Here is a 26,165-nt window from a genome sequence, read left to right as displayed (position 1 = left end):
CTTACATGTCCATCCACACTTGATATTATCAGTTTGTAACTTTGTAGGGTGTAGATTTAGAAGGTCAAACTCACCCCTTCCTTGGTGGGCCCTGCTCTCCACTTTTGTCCTGCCAGTGCTGTGAGTCTGTCAAAACCTCTACTCAGCTTCTTGGCCTCTCAGCCACATTTCTGGATTTGGAAAACACTTCTAGGGGAAAATCAGCCCTAAGGGTTTTGTTTATTCTTAACAAGTATCTTTAGCTGGAGTCTATGGATCCATCACACCAATACTGATAAAGTAGCTAGCATGATTCCTGGCACATTAAAGGGGCATAATGAATGTGAGCTATTATGATTTATTGTCAGTGTTATTTTTGAATAATGTTCCTTGTTCTCAATTCTAACTGTGGTAGCCGCCCATCCAGTTATTCCAGTTTCTTCCCTCCTGTTAAGACAGAACCTAGGAAGTCATGGGAGTTCAGTGGGTACCCAGCTGACTGTTCCCAGGGAACAGAAATCCTGGGAGGGTAGGATGGGGCAGTAGGGCAGGGGTAAGAAGCATTTCTTAGAGACCCAAAGTAGACCAGGCACTTTGATGGACAACGCTTCATACTTTATCTCAAATAAGTTTTTACATCAGTCCTTTAGAGATGAGATGGGTCATCCTGATGTGTGCAAGCAGATATGGGAATATGTAAGCACATCCCATAGTAGTCTACTGGCTCTGTGTCACGTGCAGTATAGATCTCATGGCATTTAGTCATGAAAATAACCATCAGGCCCCACTGGCAGCTAAAGTAGCCACAAATCACATCATTACTACTATTATTATTATTATTACTATTATTACCGAAGTATTATAGCTAGCAAGAAACAGAGCTAATTGTCAAACCCATGCCTGTTTCACTTAAAATCTAGGCAACTTTCTATTACCTTATGCTATCTATTTTTGACTATGTATTATTAGAGAAAATATATTCAAAGACCACTTTATTTCAGTAAAATATATCTTAGCCACATGGAGATTACATCATAGTGGGGGCAGACAAATAAATACACGTACATATTTAACATAGATAGATACATACATACATACATAGGTATGTAGATATATAGCTAGATACATATACATAGATACATAGATACATATACATAGATAGACATTTTGCACACACACACACACACACACACATACACACCCAAATATATATACATACACATACTAATGATAATTGTCACAGAAAAAAATAAAACAAAATAAAGGAATGGAAAGAGAGTACCAGAAGTGCTACTAACTGTAGGATTATCAGGTAAGACAGGTCCAAGGAGGTGACATTTGAGCAGCACATTAATGCATTAAAGGAACTGGGGTTATACAGATTTCAGAGGAAAACCATTCTAGATGGAAGGAACAGCAAATGCAGTGTCCTAAACAAGAATATTTTTTATGTTTTCACAGAGGCCAATGGGGCTGGACTTGAAAGAGTAAAAGAGAGTAAGATGGCAGGGAGTGATAGCAGAGGAGGTGGCAAGAGGGTGAGGGGCCAGCTCATGTAGAGCTCCAGGCTAGGAGAATGGTGTAGAATTTTGTCTAAATGTCATGGAAAGTCATTGGAAGAGCCAAAAAGTGAAATAATCAATCAAACAGCTAAATGGTCCTTCTGGCAGCTCAGTGGAAAATAGACTGGGAATGGGGTTAAGGATAGAATCAGGAAACCTGTTGGAGGCTTTACAGCATCCAGGTAAGTAATGTTGGTGGTTTGTACAAGGAAGACAAAGCACATGGAGCGGTGAGAAGTGGTCCGAGACTGGTTATATTTTGGATGGAGAGCTGAAATGCTTTGCCCAAGGGGAAAGAAGAGGGTTGAGAGAGAGAAGAGTCAGGGGTGACTCCAAGCGTTAAATTTAAGTAAATAAAAGAGATGGAAAGAGAATGTCGTTTCATTGTCTTCAAAAGTAGAAAACTGGCACTCCCTTGTCTCCATGACTGTTTTGTTTTCTCCATCAGCTCTACAACGTCTTTCCAAGGGTAATGAATTTCCTTCCTGGACCCCACCAAATGCTCTTCAGGAACTGGGAGAAGCTGAAAATGTTTGTTGCCCGTGTGATCGAAAACCACAAGAGAGGTTGGAATCCTGCTGAAGCAAGAGACTTCATTGATGCTTACCTCAAGGAAATAGAAAAGGTGAGGAAACCAGAGCTGTTACCTGAGTTTTACTCTTAAAGAGCAAATGAGGGGATTCTGGTTTCTTATTGCTGCTGTACCAAATCACCCCAAACGTGGGGCTTAAAACAACACACATGGGGCTTCCCTGGTGGCGCAGTGGTTGAGAGTCCGCCTGCCGATGCAGGGAACACGGGTTCGTGCCCTGATCCGGGAAGATCCCACATGCCGCGGAGCAGCTGGGCCCGTGAGCCATAGCCGCTGGGGCCTGCACGTCCGGAGCCTGTGCTCCGCAACAGGAGAGGCCACAGCAGTGAGAGGCCCGCATATCACAAAAAAAACCCCACAAACAAACACATTTGTTTCCTTACAGTTCTAGAGGTCAGAAGGCTGAAACCAGTTTCACTGGGCTGAAGTCAAGTTGCAGGAGGGACTGGCTCCTACTTGAGGCTTTAGGACAGAATCCACTGATTGACTTTTCCAGTATCTAGAGGCTGCCTGTACTCCCTGCCGCAGGGCCCCTTCCTCCGACTTCAAAGCCATCAATGTAGCATCTTTTCTGCCACCATCCTCACATCTTCTCTTTATGACTTTCTTGCCTCCCTCTTATAAAGACTTGTGATTATATTGAGCTCACTGGGATAATCCAGGATAATCTTCCCATATCAGTATCGTTAATTCACTATACCTACAAAGTCCCTTCTGCCGTGTAACATTCATGGGTTCTAGAGATTAAGACATGGACATCTTTGTGGGTCATTATTCAGCCTACCACAGGGAAGGAAAATAGAGGCAATACTTCATGGAGTGTAGGAATAACATTAACTCAGAATTGATTTATGAGTTAATTGATGAGACAATTAGAAATAAAGATAGAGGTTTAACAGTATTTGGCTTAAGGGCTTTGGAAAGCCCAAATACTGCCTTCTCATGATCTAGTCTCTGTCCTCGGCATATATCTGAGGGAGATACATACAAAAGGAAGAATAAGTGCTGTTTCATCATTAGTCAGACCGGTGCCCAGTTACCTACCCCTTCCCCCAGCTCCCAGTGCAGAGCACAAGTGAATCTGTGTCAGTTGCCAGAGATTAGCCTCAAATGGGACGGACATTCGCCTTCCTCCCTCATCACCATGTCATCTGCTTTTTAATATTACTACAGGAAAAAAGCAAAATGGGATGTATATCCTTTACCATAGTAACACCTCTGGTTAGCACACATCACTGCGTCTGTGTCATTATCTTTGACTCATCAGATTACTCATTCATTCTCCTAGAGTTGGCAGAAATGTGGATTTCTTTCCAACTCCACTCTTGTTTCACCTGATTGGCATAACATTAATAGAAGCATTGATTACTCCCCAGAGGGGGAGACGTCACTTGCTATATGGTGTGCAGGTGTGGGACCACAGAGGGAGGAATGTTGATGCATTGAAGCTTCTGGAGGAACGTGGCAAAGCTGCTGGAGTGCCATGAGGAATGGCTGTTGGAACCAGAGAAGTTTAACCTAAAAAGGAAAAGATTAACAGGGAGATATGAGAATTATTGTATTAGCGAAATTCAGTTATTCTTTCTGGTATTAGTACAAACATTTGTTGAGAATTTGCTATGTGTCCTTTCCATCTCGCATAATTCATAATGCCATCTTAAGGGGTGAGTATTGTTATTTCTATTTTGTGAAATAGGATATAAGCACAGAAAGGTTTATTCACTTGCTCAAGTCATACAGATAGTGAATGGTGTGGCTAATATTGGAACCCAAGGCTGCTTTTCCAGTGTAATGCTAGATTCTCCCAAATTATGGGTGTAAAAAAATTAGTTGTGTTGTTTCATCCACCAAAGCTAATAAAAGCTTCCAGCACTTGGGGCAGGAGGACTCTAGTGATGTTGCAGTAATAAGCCTCTGCCTCCTGAGATGACCAAAGGGGAAGTCATTTCTCCTGGGCTCTCTCCTTCCACGTTTTCTCTAGGATGAGGGCCCCTGTGTTGTGGCAACTAAGAACTATCTGAATAAACCAATAATCATTGTGCTTTCTAGCATAAGGGCAGTGCTACTTCAAGTTTCCACGAAGAAAACCTCATCTACAGCACCCTGGACCTCTTCTTTGCTGGAACGGAGACAACTTCGACCACCCTGCGCTGGGGTCTGCTCTACATGGCCCTCTACCCTGAAATCCAAGGTGAGCATGTCAGTGGATGGGCCTGGGCCAGGTCAGAATGGCGTGCCCTGGAACACACTGTCCCAAGGTGGGAACAGAAGATAGCACGGTAGGATGGAGAGATAGGTAGGACAGTTACCGGGCCAGGTGGACTTGAGAATGGGAACCTTCTTTGGTTTTTCTGTGAGGATTGTGATGGGTCCATGTAACACAACTATAACAGAGAGTCCCAGCCCTCAGGAAACTCCCAGTCCAGTGGGGAAAACAGTGAAGTCCACTGACATTGTGGTGAGTTCCAGGAAAGAGTTCCATTCCACTCACGTATGAAATCTGGTCGCAGCCTTCCCTCCTTTGAAGTAATGTCTTCCATTGCCCTGTGGACAATGCTCATACTCCTTAATCTGGTATATCATGCCCTCTGCTGGGCCTCTTTCTGCCCGTCCAGCCTCGACTCTACCCACCCTGCATGGGGGCATCATTAAGTCATATGTCACTTAATTTCACTGTCCTTATTTGTACCTCTGGGCCGTCACACCTGCTCTTCCCTAGGAGGATAATACCAAAATGTATTTCCCTAATTTCTCTGCACGGTAAACTCCTAGCTATGCTTGAAGAGTTTACTCAACCACAGCCCCTCTAAGATGTTTCCCCACACTTCTGGGAAAATACAAGCATCCTTTAGAGGTTGCCTAACTGCACCTCCATTACTTTGCTTACCACACATTATTTATATATCTAACTGCACCTCCATTACTTTGCTTACCACACATTATTTATATATCTTCCCCACAGACTGTAATCCTTTCGACGACAGTGACTGTTACAATCATTTTTCCTTTTCTAGGCCCCAGAACAGTTTAAGCACATGAAGGATAAAAACTGTTGGGATACAGTTCTGCAAACTGTGGGTAAAAGTTTATTAACAGGACATAAAGTCAATTTAGTAGATCGAAACTAACTTTTTTCCCTAAATTAAAAAAAATAGATTAGGGAAATCAGAGTGCTTTCTGTGTATTAAGGATAAGGCTTTTTTTGTGAAACTTTCTTTCCTTATACATATGAATAAATGTTTATTTTATATGTGTGTAGATTTATGTTTATGTGTCCTGAGTCATGCACTTAAAAAATGTGCTTGTAACTGTGAATTACAGGGTTTTCTTTAAATTTATTTATAAATTCTCCATGTTTTTATTTATCAGATACTTTTTTTTCATAAATTTTATTTATTTATTTATTTTTGGCTGCATTGGGTCTTCTTTGCTGTGCGCGGGCTTTCTCTAGTTGCGGCAAGCGGGGGCTACTCTTCGTTGCGGTGCTCAGGCTTCTTGTTGCTGTGGCTTCTGTTGTTGCGGAGCACGGGCTCTAGGCACGCGGGGTTCAGTAGTTGTGGTGCGTGGGCTCAATAGTTGTGGCTTGCGGGCTCTAGAGCACAGGCTCAGTAGTTGTGGTGCATGGGCTTAGTTGCTCCGTGGCATGTGGGATCTTCCCGGATCAGGGATTGAACCCGTGTCTCCTGCATTGGCAGGTGGATTTTTAACCACTGCACCACCAAGGAAGTCCTTTTTAAATTTAAAAGCCACCTAGTTAGCGTGTTGATATAGTTTCCCTATTAGAGGCTCCAAAATAACAGTGGCTTAAAATGGCATAAAAAAGTAGATGCAACCCAAGTTACTATCAATGGATGAATGGATAAGCAAAATGTGGAATGCAAGGGAATATTAATCAGCCTTAAAAAGAAAACATTCTGGGCTTCCCTGGTGGCGCAGTGGTTGAGAGTCCGCCTGCCGATGCAGGGGACACGGGTTCGTGCCCCTGCCCGGGAAGATCCCACATGCCGCGGAGCGGCTAGGCCCATGAGCCATGGCTGCTGAGCCTGAGCGTCTGGAGCCTGTGCTCCGCAACGGGAGAGGCCACCACAGTGAGAGGCCCGCGTACGGCAAAAAAAAAATGGAAAACATTCTGACACATGCTACGACATGGATGAACCTTGAAGACATTATGCTAAACTAAGTAATCCAGTCAAAAAAGGCATATTCTGTGTGATTCTAGTCATATAATGTATCTAGAGTGGTTGAATTCATAGAAAGCAAAAGTAAAATGGTGGTTGTCAGAGCCTGGGGAAAGTACAAAATGGCATCCTCTTCAATGGATGTAGAGTTTCAGTTTTGCAAGATAAAAATTTCTGGAGATTGGTAGCACAATAATGTGAATAAACTGCACACTTAAAATGATTAAGATGGTAAATTATATATTATGTTTATTTTACCACAATGTTCAAAGTTTTTAAATATTCAGTTAAAAAAAAAAGGAGTTATTTTTCTTTCAAATGAGAAACTCTAAGCTGGACTCTGCAGAACCCTTTTGGGGTCAAGCTCTTTCCATTGTGTTGCTCTGCTGTATCTAGAATGGTGCCCTTGTTGGCACTCTCAAAGATGGCTCACCTCTAAGGTTGTCTTTCTACCAGTAGGAAGGGAAGAAGGAGGAGGAATCACACACCCTTCCTTTAAGGGCCTCTTCCAAGTATTAAACATCCCCTCTACTTACATTCTATTGGTCAGAGCTTAGTCACAGGGTAATCTGGGAAATGTAGTCTTTAGCTGTGCAACCAGGTATCCAGCTAAAATATCTATTTTTGTAGAAAAAGAAGAAAACAGATACTGGGACACAATTAATGCGTTTTTTTTTTTCATTTGTTGGTTGCTTCCCTAAATCAGTTCGTGTAAATCTCAAAACATCCTAAAGCGGAAGTGGATTTATCCTAACGAATAAGAAGAGCAAACTGAGGCTCAAATGATTTCAGTAAAGTGCAGCAGGAATGTTGTAGAGCTAGGGTTTGCCACCAGATTTGTCTCACACCAGGGCCCACTTTCCACTCACATACCTCCCTGAGGAGCTAGTCTAGAGAGCCTACGATAACTTTAGCCATTTTGATCCTGGTTATTCCATTCCTTAATTTAACGAGGCTCAAAGAAAGTTATGGAATAATAGAACCTCCTCTGCTTTTCCAGAAAAAGTCCAAGCTGAGATCGACAGGGTGCTTGGCCAATCACAGCAGCCGAGCACGGCAGCTCGAGAGTCCATGCCCTACACCAACGCTGTCATCCACGAGGTGCAGAGAATGGGAAACATCATCCCCATGAATGTGCCCAGAGAGGTGACAGTGGACACCACCCTGGGTGGATACCACCTGCCCAAGGTAATTAGGGGCTCATTCACAGCCTCAGATCTCCAAGTTCATATTTGTAAATGGTGGGAATCTCAACTGGAAAAGTAACATGTGTTCTTGTCCTAGAGAATCACTTAAATAGGGAGAGACATATATTATGCCAGATGAAATACTAGTTTTGTTCCCTGGGTATGATCTTAGAAAATTAGTTCAACTGGATGTTAATAGGAGTTATGGAGGGGAAGGGGGATTCCTAGGTCAACTGTGTTTAGGCAAAGCCTGGCTTTTCTTTGCTGTGAGATTTCTTACTACGTGACATGCATTATGAATATTTCTGGGGATACAGCAAGAAGCAATTCTCAGTCAGACTTCGCCATGTGGTCCATTTCTTTGCCTTGGGAGAGCTTCTTACAGGATAGACTTACTTTAGAAAATTCTGCTTCATAATCCTGGGTTATAGAATGTTGAAATATGAAGGGACATTTGAGACCCCCTGGGCCAACATCACATTGATGCTGGTGTTTCTAACATAATATCCCCGCTGGTATTTTTCCAGCTTTGACTTATAGCCCCTTAATGGGATTGTCTCACAAGGGAAAGCAATACAATTGTGAGCAGTATTAAATATCAGAAAAGGAGAGAAAGGAACCAATGCTTTTTAAATAGGATTATGTTCCATGGACTATGTAGGTTATTTAAAATGTCTTAGTCAGTCCTCAGAATAATTCTGTTATCCTCATTTTATAAATTTGGAAGCCGAGGCTCAAGGAGTAATTAATCTTGCATAAGATCTCTCAGCTACAGCGACAAGAGTTGGGCTCCAGGAACGGAAGTGTTCTGATTCCCAGGCTCATCTTTTTTGTACTACACCGTGTTCTCTCCACAGGAGTTGCTTCACTTTGACTTTAAAAGAGTCTCCCTGAAATATTCCTCAGTGGGTCCCTGTTAAATTCCCGGTCCTCACAAAGGAAATTCTGCTCTCACTCTGCCCACCACTCTTAGGATCTCAGCAGGCAGCTCTCCTGTGCCCCCTAGTGTCCTCTCTGCACACTGCACATTTGCAGTTCTTTCGTTTCTCCACCTTGGTGGGCCTCTGTGGATCCATTAGATCCAGCTTGTCTAAGTTGCTCTGTTTGTTGTACCTGGGGATGATCTCAAGGCAAAGCCAGAGGAGCTTCCGCATTGGACACCCCTTAGTCACCATCCCTGCAGAGCCAGGAAAAGCAGCTATTCCTGCAGCGATTGCATTTACTATTTTCTTGCTGATTGATCATCTTGTGGGTGAAGGCTGAGGTAAATTATCTCACAGGTGATCTTTGCATTTTTACAGCAATTCATTTAACTCCAGAGAATCATCCCAGCTCAACAGACTTGTTCTAACATTGATTTTTAATATTGACTGGAATTATCATCCTGGGAACTGTGAGATCCCATTGACTATACATTGTAGAGGCTAGGAGCCATAACTCTGATGTCAAACGTCCTAATTCAAATCATTGTTCTACTTCCTCCCACCCTGTGACTTTGGGCATCTTATTCAACCTCTCAGAGCTTCAAATTCTTTATCCGTAAAAGTGCATTTAAATCCACCTCACAGGTGAACATGTCATGAGATCATGCATGTATACTATTTAACCTTGTGCCGACTATAGAAAGTGCTCAAGATAGCAGTTATTATTCTTTATTAATTCATCAGATGTTCATTAAGCACCTAAAACATTTAGGGCTCAGAGGAAAATAATCATGCAAGTTTATAAGTACAAACCATGGTAACCGCCCAAAGGAAAAAACTCACTGGCTTTTAGAAAGACGCAAGTTAGCTGCAATGAGGAATGGGAGCAAGTGCAGGCAGAGAAGACTTCCCAGAGGAAGTGAGGTTTGAGCTGAGGATTAAAGGCTGATTAAGAGGGCTTCCCTGGTGGTACAGTCGTTGAGAGTCCGCCTGCCGATGCAGGGGACACGGGTTCATGGCCCAGTCCGGGAAGATCCCACATGCCGGGGAGCGGCTGGGCCCGTGAGCCATGGCCGCTGAGCCTGCGCGTCCGGAGTCTGTGCTCCGCAACGGGAGAGGCCGGAACAGTGAGAGGCCTGTGTACCGAAAAAAAAAAAAAAAAAAGGATGATTAAGAGTCAACTCGATGACAGAGTGGGGAGGAAGGACATTTCAGGCAATGTGAACAGCATGTAAAAAGGCACAGAAATGAGTGGGAACATGTGGCATGTTTGAGAAACTGAAGGAAGCTTGATATAGTGGGAGTGCAGGCAGAAGGAGGGTTGCTCAGACAGGGAGCAGGTGATGTGTCCTTAATCTAAGAGTGATGGGAGCTATTGAAGAGTATCTATCAGGTTCCAGGTGTGGTGGGTGGACGGGTGTGGAATGATTAAATCATGTTCAAAGCTAACTCTGCTTTCAGCATGTGGAGCACATTGAAGGGGAAGAGAGGAAATGGACATAGTTAGGGCTATTATAGGAGTATAAGCAAGCAAGGTGATAGCCTGGACCAGAGGGCAGTGGTGGACATAACACGGAGGTGGCAGAATCAAGAGAAATTTCAAGTACAGTTGACCAGCCTAGCTTAAGGACTGGATGAAGGCAGAATGAGGGAAAGGGAGGCACTAAGGAGGACTCCTGGGTTTCTTGTTATGTATCTGGAAGGATAGTGGTTCCTTTCACTGGGCGACCTCATTCTACTATTAAACTCTCTGTAGAATGGACTAGACATTGGAGGGAAGAGAGTGGGAGATGTCACATTTTTCTCTTATTGATGCATACGTGTTCCCTCCCAAATTATGCCCTGACAAGTCCCTGCAGAGATCCATTCTGCAGTCAAGTAGTCACACTTCTCCAGGTAAAATTCCCAGCAGACAATTCCAGTCCATCATGGTAAGCTGTCCCATGGCAAAGAGCAGGGTCCTAGGGGCTGGGCTCAGAGGGAGCGGACTGGGGAGGCTGAGGGAGTTCAGGGTGCTATCAGCCTTGGTGTGAGAGCCGGGGGGACTGCCACCCCTCTGCATATGTGTGTTGTGTGGGTCAAGTCTTACCTGAGTCCTTGCTGCCTTCTCCAGGGGACCATGGTCCTGACCAACCTGACTGCACTGCACAGGGACCCCACAGAGTGGGCCACCCCCGACGTTTTCAATCCGGAGCATTTTCTGGAGAATGGACAGTTTAAGAAAAGGGAAGCCTTTCTGCCTTTCTCAGTAGGTGAGTAGCAAGAAATAAGAGTGTGGGAACCCAGACTCTCAGCCCTTCCCTACTCTTCTCCCTGGTGTGCTTTGCTTTAGTTGGAATGTCTCCAGGTCCAACAGGAAGAAATAACTCACAACCTAAAAGTTGAGAATGTTTTATTCGGGGCATTACTGAGGACTCTACCCTGGGAAGGCAGCCTCTCAGATAGTTCTTAGGGACTGTTCCCAAAAGATAAGGAAAGAATGAGGATATATAGGAGTTTTTGATGGAAAAAAAACCATGTAGTCAAACATCAAAAGATTACTGCTAGTCCCAAAAAAAATAAAAACAGACATCTCAAATTTATGATTTTAGTGCCTTTCTTTTTATGGGAAGATGCAAGAGTTTGGGCTCATTGAAATTATTCCTTTATATGCATCCTAACACTCTAGGGCCAGTATCCTCTTTTTCTCCAGACTGAATTCCACTCAGAGCACACCACTGGGGTCAGCTGCAGTGACTGACGGCTCATGGAGGGCAGCCTTCACTGTTTAACCGGAATGGCAAGCAGCAGTGTTCAGTCCACACCAGATAGTCCACTCCAGCATGACTCACTCTTTTTTTTTTCTTAAAGCATGTTTTTTTGTTTGTTTGTTTATTTATTTATTTATTTTTGGCTGCACTGGGTCTTTGTTGCTGCACGTGGGCTTTCTCTAGTTGCAGAGAGCAGGGGCTACTCTTCCTTGCGGTGCGCAGGCTTCTCATTGCAGTGGCTTCTCTTGCTGCGGAGCACAGGCTCTAGGCACATGGGCTTCAGTAGTTGTGGCACGTGGGCTCAGTAGTTGCGGCTCGCAGGCTCTAGAGCACAGGCTCAGCAGTTGTGGTGCACAGGCTTAGTTGCTCTGTGGCATGTGGGATCTTCCCAGACCAGGGCTCGAACCCGAGTCCCCTGCATTGGCAGGCGGATTCTTAACCACTGTGCCACCAGGGAAGTCCCAGCATGACTCACTCTTGCTGTTGGTTGCAACTCAGGATTCCCTGGATGGAGCATCACCAGGACTCATGCCCTTAATTCCTAAGTCCTGACTTGACTCTGATGGAGATTTCAGCTTCACGTTGTGCTGTCCCCCAGAACACTGGAAAAAGAGCTCAGACCCTGCCTGTCTCCCAGAGAGAAGGTTGAACACTTGCCTTCTTTACAGAGTTTTAAATGTTCCAAGATCTTTTTAGGGCAACCCATTCACACAGAACTAGAGCCAATTGCTAAGAAGAGGCTTGGGGAGGGGCAAGGAAAAGGGCTACTTGCTTCTCATTATGGGCATCACAAGTGACTCTAAGTGCCACAGGCTTAACTAGATGAGATTCTACTCTATAACAGGTCCCTGAAGAGGTCCTTTTGCTGTTTCAAATTCTAATGACACTTTAAAAACCTAATTAATACATTTATATGGTATACAACTTGAAATGTACAAAAGAAGATGCAGTGAAAACTCTCATGTTTCCAAGCCAGCCAGTTCCAAAAAGGGTGTTTTAATTTATAACAATGTAAAATTAGTAAGAAAATTTTTAGTATATTCCATGTATTGAGTTTGGTATGTTGCAGAGATCAATTCAACTAATTTCCCAATTACTTAATTTTATAAATATTTCCTGAGCATCTATCATGTGTCAGGCATTCAGCCCTGAGGATATGACAATGAATGAAGTAGAAAAAAGTATCTCTTAAGGAGCGTGTGTTCTAGTGTACACTTACAAGTTTCAAATTCCTATTATCACCACATTGGAGATAAGCCCTGAGGCTTGGCAGGGCCGTTTAGAGCATCTAAAAAGCTATAAAGCTCACAAGGCAGAGCTAGAACTCAATATTAACCAGGTTTATCAAACACTAAAGCCTGTGCTCTTCCTAGCAGTGTCTCCTAAAAAAGGTAACTATGCTACAGAGTTGACACTCAGAAATTCATGATAGGTTTCTTATCATTAAATTAAATATAGATTGATTTGCTGAGACAGTGTCATTTTGTTGATCATGCCACCAAAGTACAGAAAGGGAGGCCCTTGAATTTGAACCCATGTATGCGTGATCCGGAGCCCAGATTTTCCTGCTATAGGACACTGTCCTGAGTGTATCTGGACTGACTCTGATTAGATCTTCTGTGTCTTTCTTCCTCTGGTTCTATGCCACTTTTCCTCATGTTGGACAAGTCACTTCCTAACATGAAAGCAGACTTGAGATATGGGAATACCTTCCAGTCTTCCTGTCTACAAGAGTTCAGATTTCTTATTATAATGCCAAGTATCACCTGTGTATTTTAAGTATTATAATTATTCTTGACTCACTGTTGTTTTTGCTATTGAGATTTATAACACACCCTTTTAATTACAGGTTTCATTTGCAAGCAAATTATCTCATTTAATCCTTACAGCAACCCAGTTATTAATAGTTAGACAGGCAGTCGATCAGTATGCCGTTTCTTAATGTAAGGAAACTAAGAATAAGAGAGAATTGTTTCTTATTCAAGATCACATGCCCAAAGAATTGGCTGAACAGGTCCTAAGACTCAAGTTCCCTCGTTCTCATCTAGTGCTCCTTCCTGAATAATTACAATGTAACTCATTTCCCCACTTAAAGGCCCTTCCATTTTAAGATTCAGCAAGTTCATATTATATGTATCCATTATTACATTGCTGCATAACAAAGGTGGAAAACTCAGTGACTTAAAACAATAAGTGTGTGTTATTGCTCAGGAGTCTGCAGTTGAGCTGGGAGCTCAACTGATCTTAGCTGGCCTCTCTGGCCTTTTTGGGAGGTCAGCAGGCTGAAGGCGGATCTAGGATGACCTCAGCTCGGACAATGGGGCTCTTTTCCAAGTTTCATCCTCCAGCAAGCTAGCCGGGCTGGTGTTCATGTGGAAGAGAAAGACCCCAAGAGGGAGAACAGGAAGCACACAATGCCTCCTAAGGGCCAGGCTGGGAACTGGCAACCATCATTCCCCCCTGCATTCTGTTGCCAGTACAAGTCATAAGGTGAGACCCAGTGCAAGGGGAAGGGAAAATAGCACAATTTTTATGGGAAGAGCTATGAAATCACATTGCAAATGATGGGGGTACAGGGCGAGAGGGGAAATTGGAGCCATTTTTGCAAGCAGTTAGTCTCACTATCTGTCTTTCTGCCTGAGAAGAATGAAATTCTTAGAAGGCAAGCAATTTGGGGATTCCCTCAGCTGTGACAGAATGAGGCCTAGCTAAACAGTTTTCAAGAGATAGAAACCTGAAAGATGCACTGACTTAAGAAGTCAACACCACTGTCTGGCTTTCCCCCGCCACACTCCCGGCTTTGGTGCACAGCTGCTTTGCCTCATTCTTGATCCAGCACTTTCTAAAAACAGCCTCCCTGAAGGGATGGGGTGTGGACAGCTCCTGCCCTTCTCTTGCAAAAGATGATCAGGTGTGGAATTAGGATACGTACACAATCAGGGCAAATGGCAAAGCTATTACTGCAAATTTATATTTTCTTTTCCTCATTTAAATTTTTCCCAGTTGATCCAACAAAGCAGCAGACAGCTTCATGAAAGGCAAGAGGCTGAGTTCTCATTTTTCAAAAAAATGTTTAAAAAGTCACTGGATCATAGGAAATAAGGTTAGGAAGAACTTTTCCCAAAAACCCTAGGTCAGTGTTCTCATTTTACTAATGAGATAATTGACCTGGTTAGTTAGTGGAAGCGTCAAGGAGAAGGTCCATGTTTCCCGTGGTCCAGCATGAAGCTTTGAAATCAAGTAGCCCTTGTTTTCATAATTTTAAAAGCAAATTCATATCTCCTGTCTTACTGGTATCCTTGCCCAGCCACATAATGTAGATAGGAGAGAGATTATCTCATATGTTTGACAAGTTTGACATGTTTAGGTCTGTAAGAATAAAGGGTTTACTCATAGCTCAGAGCTGGTTACTGGCGGAACCTGTACTTTAACCCTGGTTCCTGACACCCTAGGTCCAGTTTTGTCACAATATCTGGATTCTTCTAGGAAAATCTTGGGTATTTACAATACATCTGATCTGGTACTATTTTAACAGATTTCCTCATTGTACTATTTGTGATGGGTAAAGGGATAAGGATGAGGGGAACAGAGATAAATAGGCACACGCTGGTGGGAAACAGGCACAAAACAATATAAGTATGATATAATTCTGAAGCATATTTCAATTTACTAAACACTTTTGCAGATACTCTCTAATTTTATTTCCTCAACAGCTCATTACAGGCAAGAACAAAATAGAGGCATGCGTATATAAACTATTTCCAGGAAAGTTTCATGACATGGGGAAACACAAAGTAGTAAAAGCAGTGCACAGAATTAGCTACAAAGAGTAATCCCAGTGATGGTGTGCTGGAGAATCCTTACAAGGACCATGAGGAAATATGTCAAAATGTTAACAAGGGTTCTGTCTGGATTATGAGATCTTCTATTGTGTTTATACTTTTCACAATTTTTTTTCTTTTTGTAGTGAATATATATTACTTAGGGAGAAAGTAAGTTATTAAAACACCCACAAGAGGGCTGGTAGTAGAGACCAGCGTGGGGTGCTGTTACACAAGTCAGGCGAGGAGCGCGTTCATGAGGGGGAGGGCGTGGCGGAAACCCGGAAGACGTGAAGCACAGGTGGGATGAGATGGCATCTGCCCTGCGCAGGTAGCCATGGCAGAGAGGTTTCCAGTCATTAAGGAGGGAAACGTGATAAAGAGAAAAGATGCCTCATACTTGAGAAACCTTGCTCTGATGTTTACTTGCTTATACTTTTCAACAATTTTCTTTTAACAATTGAGAAAAATTACCTAGAATTTTGTTCTTTGTCTGCTTTTGTCATTATTGTTTGCTAATTACACCATACACAAAAATAAGCTCAAAATGGATTAAAGACCTAAATGTAAGGCCAGAAGCTAATGGATTTTTGAAAGGCCTTAGGCTAGACTTCACTTGCTAGATCAATCCGGGCCTCTGACTTCTTTCATCTACACCTGCGCCTCACCTGTGCCTCACCTATGCCTCATCTGCCTGATTCCTGAAGGCATCGGAGTGTGTGATTGTGGATTTAGCTCGCTGGGCTTTGGTTAACTCAGGTGGCTGCGATCAAATAAGCCGAGTACATAAAGCCCCAGGGCCTAGCAGGCCCTCCGTTTGCTCAGGTTTCACAAGACGTGGTAGAAGGTTTCAGTCCTTGCTGGGCACAGACGCTGCCCGAACAGGTAACTCACCTTATATTTTTGTCTTTCAGGTAAGCGGATGTGCCTTGGAGAACAGTTGGCGAGAACTGAGTTGTTTATTTTCTTTACTTCCCTTGTGCAAAAATTTACCTTCAGGCCTCCAAACAATGAGAAGCTGAGTCTGAACTTCAGAATGAGCCTGACCATCTCTCCAGTCAGCCACCGCCTCTGTGCCGTTCCTCGGGCATGAAGTTGTCAGGGAGGGAGAGGGGAAGGAAAGCAGGAAGAATGGCCGTGTCCCCCCAAGGCAGGAGCGCCTGCTCAGCAGTGAGGGAACAGCATGCAGTGCCTCTGAGGACAGGTCATAGGAACTGGACTCAGAGGAAACAGGATCCAAACCCCAGCTTTGCCATCTCCAGTGGAGCCTTGAGCAAATCAGGTATGTTGTGAGTGATTTGCCTCTCCAGCCAGGAAATGAAAAGAGAATAGTGATTCCTTCTCTAAAGGAAGAATTGCTGTAAAAACCAGAGTGATTTGGAAACCATAAAGCACATCATAAAAGTCATAGCTGTGATCTGCCTCCTTCCTGCTTCCTTCCTTAAACGGGGACTTGCTTCTGGCCTGTTGAGATGGCCCGGGTCAGAGTGGTGCGAAATGGTGGATAGGAGAAGTCGGGCCCTGGGGCAGCCACAGAGGTCAGCTAGAAAGGCCCTCACACTTGGTAGCACTGGGCAAGCTCATCCTGTTTCTGCCTCCGAATGGCCCCTGGGAAGTCAGCAGGGCAGGTAGGATTCCTGATTTATAGGCAGGTTTCTATGGAGAAGAAATTTCTCTGATTTACCTAAGGATACACTCCTTGGCCTTGGACCCCAGGACCAAGAAGAATGTGACCACTTTAACCAAACCTGGAAAGCAGGTTTGGGGAAAAAAATGTGGAAATATTTTCTGCCTTCAAGGTACCTCCTAACCTTAAATCCCTTCTCAGGCATTATTTATTCCCAAGCCATTTCATACTGGATTTGACAATGTGGTGGGTGTGATCATTTCTCACAAATTGATGTTGCCTTTTGGTTGGCAAGTATTCCCTGCCTAAACACAACAGCTGAGCCTTGGTAGAATATTTTATAGCAGGAACTAGAAATGTCAGAATCCTGCTCAACCCTCCTCCATGTAGTCATTGAGGGGAGAAAATGGCATCAACTGGAAGGCCAGGTACCCCTGATAGTCCATGGGGTTTTGATGCCAACCCCCATGCAGACCAATACAAACAAACCTGGTAAACAGGCCTAACCCATACAGAAGGTCTTTTTTTCTAAGATGGTTAGACTTAAGTAATTTAAATAGGTCAGAGCAAAATGGGCCACAAGGACCTGGGGCTTTTCATTCCTGTTGCTTGGGATTCAGAGAAAAGCCAATTCAGTGAAGACCATTAGAAAGGGAAACAGGGAGGGAGGGAGGAGAGAGAGAATTAGAATGAGGTGGGGTGGGGGAGGGAAGAAGCAAGAGAGAAAATTGGTGGTCGGAGGGTGGCAGGCAAGAGAGAGACAGTCTAGCTGGTGCTCGCCTGAGTCTGTCTGAGAGAGCCGAGAGTATGTCTGGATGCAGTGGTAACCTTTCCTAATATGTAGGAGTTAGATTTGATCTTTCCTGCCTGCTAGAAGAACAGAAAGGGAGAACCAAAGCCACCCACCAGAGGGAGGGAGGCCGGCCATTTCTTTGTAACCTCCTGGAAAGTTGCATCTCTAGAAAACAACCCAAATGCTCTTTCTAGAATAAAACCAATCAAACAGAACACCTGAGATCTTGTCTTCCACTTCTTTTTTTCCCTCAGTCAGATCATCCACGTAGAAGACTGAGAAATTGGCCAAAAGACTTTCCATTATGTGCTCAGTCTCCTCAGCTGTTAAATGAAGGGCTTTGTTGAGTGATCTCTGAATTCCATTCCTGGGCTGCTGTTCATTTTCCATGATTCTAAGTGGGCAGGCGTTTACCTACTCCCTGTGGAGTCAATGGAAAACCCCTGGACACTCATCCTGACCTAATAGATGCAATGGGACCCAGAGCCAAGTACAGTGTGACCACAATTAACCAGGAAGCTTGGGGACACATGACTGAGAGTAGTTGAATTTTCTGGCCATGTAAAATGTCTCCTTCTTTCCCCAAAGCTCATTGGAGAAACTCTAAAATATGAATTCTCTTCCTGTCCAAGCATGACACAAAGATTTTGTTTTCTTCCCTTTTGTAACTCTCTTGTTGCTGGTCCATTTTGGAAGCTCCTGCTCCCCTTTCCCTCTTCCTTTGTATCTGTGTCTGACACATAGGAGGCCCCCAATCCACCAGGGCCCTCCATGTGCATTGCCCTTGAGGGGGTCATGCTTTTCCTCTACCTAATGTTTCTCTCCCAATCTTGGGCATCTGCAAATTCAGCTCCTTTTATCCCATATTACCAGTGCAGGCAGTCCTCTTGCTAGGATCCAAGATGACCCCGAGCTGGCTGTGCAACAGGGTCCACAATATGTCACATGATGACAAAGATGACATTATGTGGAGGTCCCTCCCAAAACAGCCCTCTCAAGAGAGCCACTGCAGTCGCCCTCACTGAGCCTATTGCCTATAGGAAGTTTCAAACCTCCATGTGGCACTCGTTCTTGTACTCCAGGAACTCCACACAGCACAGGTAAATCCCTCTTGGCTTGAAGCCTCCTCCCTGGTGAGGAGTAACTATGTCCCTCCCTCCTTTGTGGGAGATGGGTGGGAAGTAAGGAGGACCCTCCTGTTAAAGAAAACCAGAGCTGAACAGTAGTAAAGTGTCAAAACCAGATTTCATTCACGACTATTGCCATAGAAGGAGAGAGTCTTCAGTATAGAACTGGGCTCAATTCTGCATACAGCATGGACAGGTGGGGCTTTACAGCCAAGGAGCAGGGTGGGGTCAGTGGATGGAAAAGGACAAGGTTAAACTGACTCCATAGGAGTCTGGCTGAAGGCAGGCCTGGGTGATCAGATATTGAGGGTAAGGGTTGCCCTCTAATCTGGCTGAGCAAGAATCTTGCTGCAACTTGCAAGCCCGACAAGGACAGTCACCAAGGTTAACGCCTAGAGAGTTTAGAGCAGCCTGACTAAAGTTTACTCCAGGAGAGTCCTTTCCTCACCTTACCACCTATTATATACCCTCTTTCCAGGCAGTGGGCTACAAGGTTTCAAAAGCTGTTTGCGCGTACCCATGGCAGGGCCCGTACAGGGAGGGTCCCAGTGCCTTACTTTAGACCTGGGGCCTCACCAGCACTTGGCAGGGACCACTTGACTGGCAGCAACTGGGACTCCAGCTGAAACTGAGAAAGAAAGAAGCCCTTTTTCACATTCCTTTACAAATGTGCTATCCGGGTCACAATCAGACCGTGATAAATGCTATTTCTCTTTTTATGTTGAATGAAAGTGTAGATGAATGACACAGGACTCCTCAGGACATTGCTGTCTCCAAAGGTCAGCACCATGAATGGCAGGAACAGGCCAGGACTATAAATGTAGCAGAAATTGGACCAATGCTGTACAGCTGTGACATACTTTACAAGGGATTCTTTGCCTAGTTTTAACTTTTACTCTGTCACATGTATTCCCTGGTGTTTCTGCCATTAAGAAAGTAAAGTTCCAAATATATTTGTAATGGAAGATGAGCCTTCATTTTATTCTGATTAGCTTTGGGTGAAAAGTCCACAATAATTCATATATATTTTTTTTCCTATTCATTATGAGTCTTTTGTTCTCTGGCTGTTTTGTAGATTTTTTTCTCTTATTGTTACTCCTTAGCAGTTTGGTTATAAAGTGTCTTCGTAGAATTTTCTTTTTATTTATCCTAATTGCAGTTCGTTGACGTTACTGCATCAATGACTTTAATATTTTGAGAACATTTGGATACATTTTGGTCTTCAAATTATTTTTCAATAAATAAATAATTTCTCAAAATATTATTTATGAACTCACACCTTGCCCCCATATACATAGGATTCAGTTGCACATATGTTAGACCCCTTGATATTGACTTACTGGATCCTGAAGTTATGTTAATTTTTTTCAGCCTCTTTTCCTTCTGTACTTCAGTTTGGATAAATTCCATTGCCCTATCTTTTTTTTTTTTAATTGAAGTATAGCTGATTTACAATGTTGTGTTGATTTCTGCTGCACAGCAAAGTGGTTCAGTTATATCTCTCTCTATATATTCTTTTTCACATTCTCTTCCATTATGATTTATTACAGGACATTGAATATAGTTCCCTGTGCTATACAGTAGGACCTTGTTGTTTATCCATTCTATATATAATATATTGCACCTGCTAATCCCAAATTCCCAATCCATCCCTTCCCCACCCGCCCTCCCCCTTGGCAACCACAAGTCTGTTCTGTGAGTCTACCTCTGTTTTTTTGTAGATAATTTCATTTGTGTCATATTTTAGATTCCATGTATAAGTGATATCCTATTTTTCTTTCTCTGACTTAAGTCACTTAATATGATAATCTCTAGGTCCATCCATGTAGCTGCAAATAGCATTATTTCACTCTTTTTTGTGGCTGGGTAGGATTCCATTGTACATATATACACCACATCTTTTTTATCCATCCAGCTGTTGATGAACATTTAGGTTGCTTCCATGTTTCAACTATTGTAAATAGTGCTGCTATGAACATAGGGGTGCATGCATCTTTTTGAATTATAGTTTTGCCAGGATATGTGCCCACAAGTGGGATTGCTGGATCATTTACTTTTAGTTTTTGAGGAACCTCCATGTTGTTTTGCATAGTGGCTGCATCAATTTACAGTCCCACTGCACTGTAGGAGGGTTCCCTTTTTTCCACATCTTCTCTAGCATTTATTTGTAGACTTTTTGATGATGGCCATTCTGACGGGTGTGAGGTGACACCTCATTGTACTTTTGATTTGCATTTCTCTAATAATTAGTGGTGTTGAGCATTTTTTCATGTGCCTAGTGACCATCTGTATGTCTTCTTTGGAGAAATGTCTATTTAGGTCTTCTGCACATTTTTTGATTGACTTGTTTACTTTTTTGTTGTTGAATTGTAAGAGCTGTTTGTATATTTTGGAAATTAAGTGATTGTTGGTGGCATCATTTGCAAATATTTTCTCCTATTCAGTACGTTGTTTGTTTTGTTTATGGTTTCCTTTGCTGTGCAAAAGCTTGTAAGTTTGATTAGGTCCTATTTGTTTAGTTTTGGTTTTATTTCTATTGCCTTGGGAGACTGAGCTAAGAAAACATTGGTGCAATTTATGTCAGAGAATGTTTTGCCTATGATCTCTTGGAGGAGTTTTTTTTTTTTTGCAGTATGCGGGCCTCTCACTGTTGTGGCCTCTCCTGCTGCGGAGCACAGGCTCTGGATGCGCAGGCTCAGTGGCCATGGCTCACGGGCCCAGCCGCTCCGTGGCATGTGGGATCTTCCCGGACCGGGGCATGAACCCGTGTCCCCTGCATTGGCAGGTGGACTCTCAACCACTGCGCCACCAGGGAAGTCCTCTTGTAGGAGTTTTATGGTGTCATATCTTATATGAAAGTCTTTAAGCCATTTTGAGGTTATTTTTGTGTATGGTGTGAGGGTGTATTCTAACTTCATTGATTTACATACAGCTGTCCAACTTTCCCAGCAATAATTGCTGAAGAGACTGTCTTTTTCCCATTTTATATTCTTGCCTCCTTTGTCAAAGATTAATTGACTGTAACTGTGTGGGTTTTTTTCTGGGCTCTCTATTTTGTTCCATTGATCCATATGTCTGTTTTTGTGCCAAGACCACACTGTTTTCATCACTGTTGCTTTGTAGTATTGTCTGAAGTCTGAGAGGATTATGCCTCCTGCTTTGTTCATTTTCCTCAGGATTTCTTTGGCAATACTGGGTCTTTCATGGTTCCATATAAATTTTAGGATTATTTGTTCTGGTTCTGTGAAAACATGGGTAATTTGATAGGGATCTCATTGAATCTGTAGATTGCTTTGGGTAGTATGGCCATTTTAACAATGTTAATTCTTCCAATCCAAGAGCATGGGATTTCTTTCCATTTCTTTGAATCATCTTCAGTTTCCTTTATTAATGTTTTGTAGTTCTCAGCATATAAGTCTTTCACCTCCTTGGTGAGGCTTATTCCTAAGTCTTTTCTTTTTTGGATGAAATTTTAAAAGGGATTGTTTGTTTACATCCCCTTTCTGGATGCAATTTTAAAAGAGATGGTTTGTTTACATCCCCTTTCTGATACTGCATTGTTAGTGTAAAGAAATGCAACCAATTTCTGTATGTTAATCTTTTATCCTGCTACCTTGCTGAATTCGTTTATTAGATCTAGAAGTTTTTGTGTGGAGTATTTAGGGTTTCAACATATAATATCAATATCATGTTATCTGCATGTAATAACAGTTTTACCTCTTCCTTCCACTTTGGATACCTTTTATTTCTTTTTCTTGTCTGATTGCTGTAGCTAGGATTTCCAATACCATGTTGAATAGAAAGGGTGAGAGTGGATATCCTTGTCTTGTTCCAGATTTTAGCAGGAAGGTTTTCATCTTTTCACTGTTGAGTACTATATTGGCTCTGGGTTTGTCGTAAATAACTTTCATTATGTTGTGATATGTTCCTTTTAATCCCACTTTGGTAAGCATTTTTATCATGAATGGATGTTGAATTTTATCAAATGCTTTTTCTGCATCTATGGAGATGATCATGTGGTTCTTGGCTTTTCTTTTGTTGACGTGGTCTATCCCATTGATTGATTTGCAAATGTTAAACCATCCTTGTGACCCTGGAATGAATCCGGCTTGGTCATGGTGCAAGATCTTTTTTATGTGTTGTTGGATTTGGTTTGCTGATATTTTGCTGAGAATTTTTGCAGCTATATTCATCAAAGATATTGGCCTGTAATTTTATTTTTTGGTAATGTCTTTTTCTGGTTTTAGTATCAGGGTGTTGGGGGCTTCATAGAATGTCTTTGGGACTATTTCCTCCTCCTCAGTCTTTTGGAAGGGTTGGAGAAGGATCAGTATAAGTTCTTCTTTTTATGTTTGGTAGAATTTACCTGTGAAGCCACCTGGTCCTGGATTTTTGTTTGTAGGGAGTTGGGTTTTTTTTTTTTTTTCTTACAGATTCTGTTTCACTTCTAGTGATTGATCTCTTCGAATAATCTATAACTTCTTGATTCAGTTTTGGTGGGCTGTGTGTTTCTAGAAAGTTGTCCATTTCTTTAAGGTTGTCCTATTTGTTGACATATAATTATTCATAGTATTCTCTTATGGTTTTTGTATTTCTGCAATATTGGTTGTAATTTCTCCTCTCTCATTTCTTATTTTGTTTATTTGGGTCCTCTCTCTTTTCTTGGTGAGCCTGGCCAGAGGTTTGTCAATTTTGTTTAACCTATTAAAGAACCATCTCTTGGGACTTCCCTGGTGACACAGTGGTTAAGAATCTGCCTGCCAATACAGGGGACATGGGTTCGAGCCCTGGTCTGGGAAGATCCCACATGCCGCAGAGCAACTAAGCCCGTGCGCCACAACTACTGAGCCTGCACTCTAGAGCCCATGACCCACAACTGCTGAAGCCTGCGCGCCTAGAGCCCATGCTCCGCAACAAGAGAAGCCACCACAATGAGAAGCCCGTGCACCGCAACAAAGAGTAGTGCCCGCTCGCCGCAACTAGAGGAAGCCCATGCTCAGCAATGAAGACCAAACGCAGCCAAAAATAAACAAATAAATTTATTTTTTTTAAAAAGGGCTTCCCTGGTGTATAGTGGTTGAGAGTCTGCCTGCCAATGCAGGGGACACGGGTTCGTGCCCCGGTCCGGGAAGATCCCACATGCCACGGAGCAGCTGGGCCCGTGAGCCATGGCTGCTAAGCCTGCGCGTCTGGAGCCTGTGCTCTGCAACGGGAGAGGCCACAACAGTGAGACGCCCACGTACCACAAACAAAACAAACAAACAACAACAAAAAAAGAACTAGCTCTTGGTTTTACTGCTTTTTTATATTAATTTTTTAATCTCTATTTTATTTCCTCTCTGAATTTTATTATTTCCTTCCTTCTGCTGACTTTAGTTTTTGTTTTTTTTTTCTAATTCTTTTAGGTGGTGGGTTAGGTGGTTTAATTGAGATTTTACTTGTTTCTTAAAGAAGGCTTGTATCTCTATGAACTTCCCTCTAAGAACTGCTTTTGCTGAATCCTATATATTTTGTGTGGTTGTGATATCATTGTCATTTGTCTCAAGATTTTGTTTTTCCTCTTTGATTTCATCATTGACCTATTGATTTTTTAGTGGCATGTTATTTAGTCTCCATGTGATTGTTTTTTTCTTGTTTCTTTTTCTGTGGTTGATTTCTAGTTTCACACAATTTTGGTCAAAAAAGATACTTAAAATAATTTCTATACTCTTAAATTTGTTGAGGCTTGTTTTGTGCCCTAGTATGTAGTCAGTCCTAGAAAATGTTCCATGTGCTCGTGAAAAGAAATGTGTATTCTGTTTTGGGTTTTTTTTTTTTTTTTGGACGTAATGTCCTGAAAATGTCAATTAAGTCTAACTGTTCTATTGTATCATTTAGGATCTCTGTTGCCTTATTGATTTTCTGTCTAGAAGATATGTTTATTGATGTAAGTGGGGTGTTAAAGTCTCCTACTATTATTGTATTCCTGTCAATTTCTCCTTTTATGTCTGTATTTGTTTTACGTATTTAGGTGCTCCTATATTGGGTGCATAATGTTGATGAGTGTAATATCCTCTTCTTGTATTGATCCTTTTATCATTATGTAGTGTCCTTCTTTATCTTTCTTTAGAGCTTTTGTTTTAAACTCTATTTTGTCTGATATGAGTAATGCTACAGGTGCTTTCTTGTCACTTCTCTTTGCATGAAATATCTTTTTCCATCCCCTCACTTTCAATTTACATGTGTCCTTTGCCCTCAAGTGGATCTCTTTTAGGCATCATATTGTAGCTTCTTTTTTTGTTTTGTTTTGTTTTTTTAATCCAATCTGCCAGTTTGTCTTTCGATTGGGGCATTTAGTCCATTGACCATTAAGGTAATTTTTGATAGGTATGTATTTATTTCTATTTTAAACCTTGTTTTCCTGTTGCTTTTCTATTTCTTATATGATCCTTTTTCTTTTTGTTTTTCCTTTTGTAGTTTGAAGATTTTCTTTTGTGTAGTGCTTGTGTTCTCTTCTTTTTCGTTTTTGTGAATCTAGTGTATGTTTTTGATTTGTGGTTACCCTGTTTTTCAAGTATGTTAACCCCTTCCTATATCTACTTGCTCTAGACTAGTAGTCACATAGGCTCAAACACATTCTGAAAATAAAAGTATGTTTTCTTACTCTCCTCCCCCGCATTTTATTATTTTGATGTCCTTTTTTACATCATGTTTTACCTTTTGCTGTTCATTGTGGTTATCATCACTTTCACAGACTTTTTTTAATTTTAATTTTTCTTAAATTGATGTACTGGCTTATTTAAGTGATTTACTTTCCATCTGTGATTTTTCTCTTTCCTGTAGATTCTTGCGTCTTTTCTATTTAGAGAAGACCTTTCAATATTCCTTTAGGACAGATTTAGTAGTGCTGTATTCTTTTAGTTTTTGCTTGTCTGAGAATTCTTTATCTCTCCTTCTATTCTAAATGATAATCTTGCTGGGTAGACTATCCTAGGTTGCAGATTTTTCCCTTTCAGAATTTTGAATATATCTAGGCACTCCCTTCTGGCCTGCAACATTTCTGTGTAGAAATCAACTGATAGTCTTATGGGGGTTCCCTTGTAATCAACTCTTTTCTTGCTGCCTTTAGAATCTTCTCTTTATCTTTAATTTTTGCCATCGTAATTATGATATGTCTTGGTGTAGTTCTGTTTGGGTTCATCTTGTTTGGGGCCCTCTGTGCTTCCTGTACCTGGATATCTGTTTCCTTCTTTAGGTTTGAGAAGTTTTCAACCATAATTTCTTCAAATATATTTTTGATCTCCTTTTCTCTTTCTTCTCCTTCTGGAATCCCTATTATGCAAGGGTTCCTATTATCCCATGGGTCCCTTTTATTGCTTTCATTTTTTTTTTCAATTTGGCTTTTTTTCTTCTGTTCTGATTGGGTGATTTTGATTATCCTATCTTCCAGATCACTTATTCATTCTTCTGCATTGTTCAATCTGCTATTTATTCCCTTAAGCTCAGCTTTCATCTTGGCAAATGAATTTTCTAATTTTTCTTGGTTCCTCTTTATTGTTTCTAGTTCATTTTACAGTAATCTGAATTTCTATCAGTAGCCCTTCTTTTTTTTTTTTTTTTTTTTTGGTACATTGTGTTTTCTCTTTT

General features: G+C 42.1%; 1 protein-coding gene across 3 annotated transcripts in view; it reads left to right on the top strand.

Moving 5' to 3' along the window:
* Positions 1–26,165, top strand: part of CYP2J2 (cytochrome P450 family 2 subfamily J member 2) — an 82,541-nt gene that overhangs the window by 15,138 nt on the left and 41,238 nt on the right. The window contains exons 5-9 of one of the 3 annotated variants that reach the window (XR_003004664.1): positions 1,990–2,166; positions 4,183–4,324; positions 7,312–7,499; positions 10,535–10,673; positions 15,907–16,274. Coding sequence is in view for 2 of the 3 variants with exons in the window: in XM_024756229.1 (XP_024611997.1) it covers positions 1,990–2,166; positions 4,183–4,324; positions 7,312–7,499; positions 10,535–10,673; positions 15,907–16,085 (825 nt within the window). In the remaining variant the exon portion in view is untranslated. Of the gene's footprint in view, positions 1–1,989; positions 2,167–4,182; positions 4,325–7,311; positions 7,500–10,534; positions 10,674–15,906; positions 16,396–26,165 lie in introns of those variants that run through there. The other 2 variants (XM_024756229.1, XM_024756231.1) reach the window with 2 other exon arrangements.

This window comes from Neophocaena asiaeorientalis, unplaced genomic scaffold (genome assembly GCF_003031525.2).
Source record: "Neophocaena asiaeorientalis asiaeorientalis breed wild unplaced genomic scaffold, Neophocaena_asiaeorientalis_V1.1 scaffold205, whole genome shotgun sequence".
NCBI lineage: Eukaryota > Metazoa > Chordata > Mammalia > Artiodactyla > Phocoenidae > Neophocaena > Neophocaena asiaeorientalis.
Note: the sequence above shows the minus strand (reverse complement) of the source record. Positions and strands in the feature narration are given on the sequence as shown.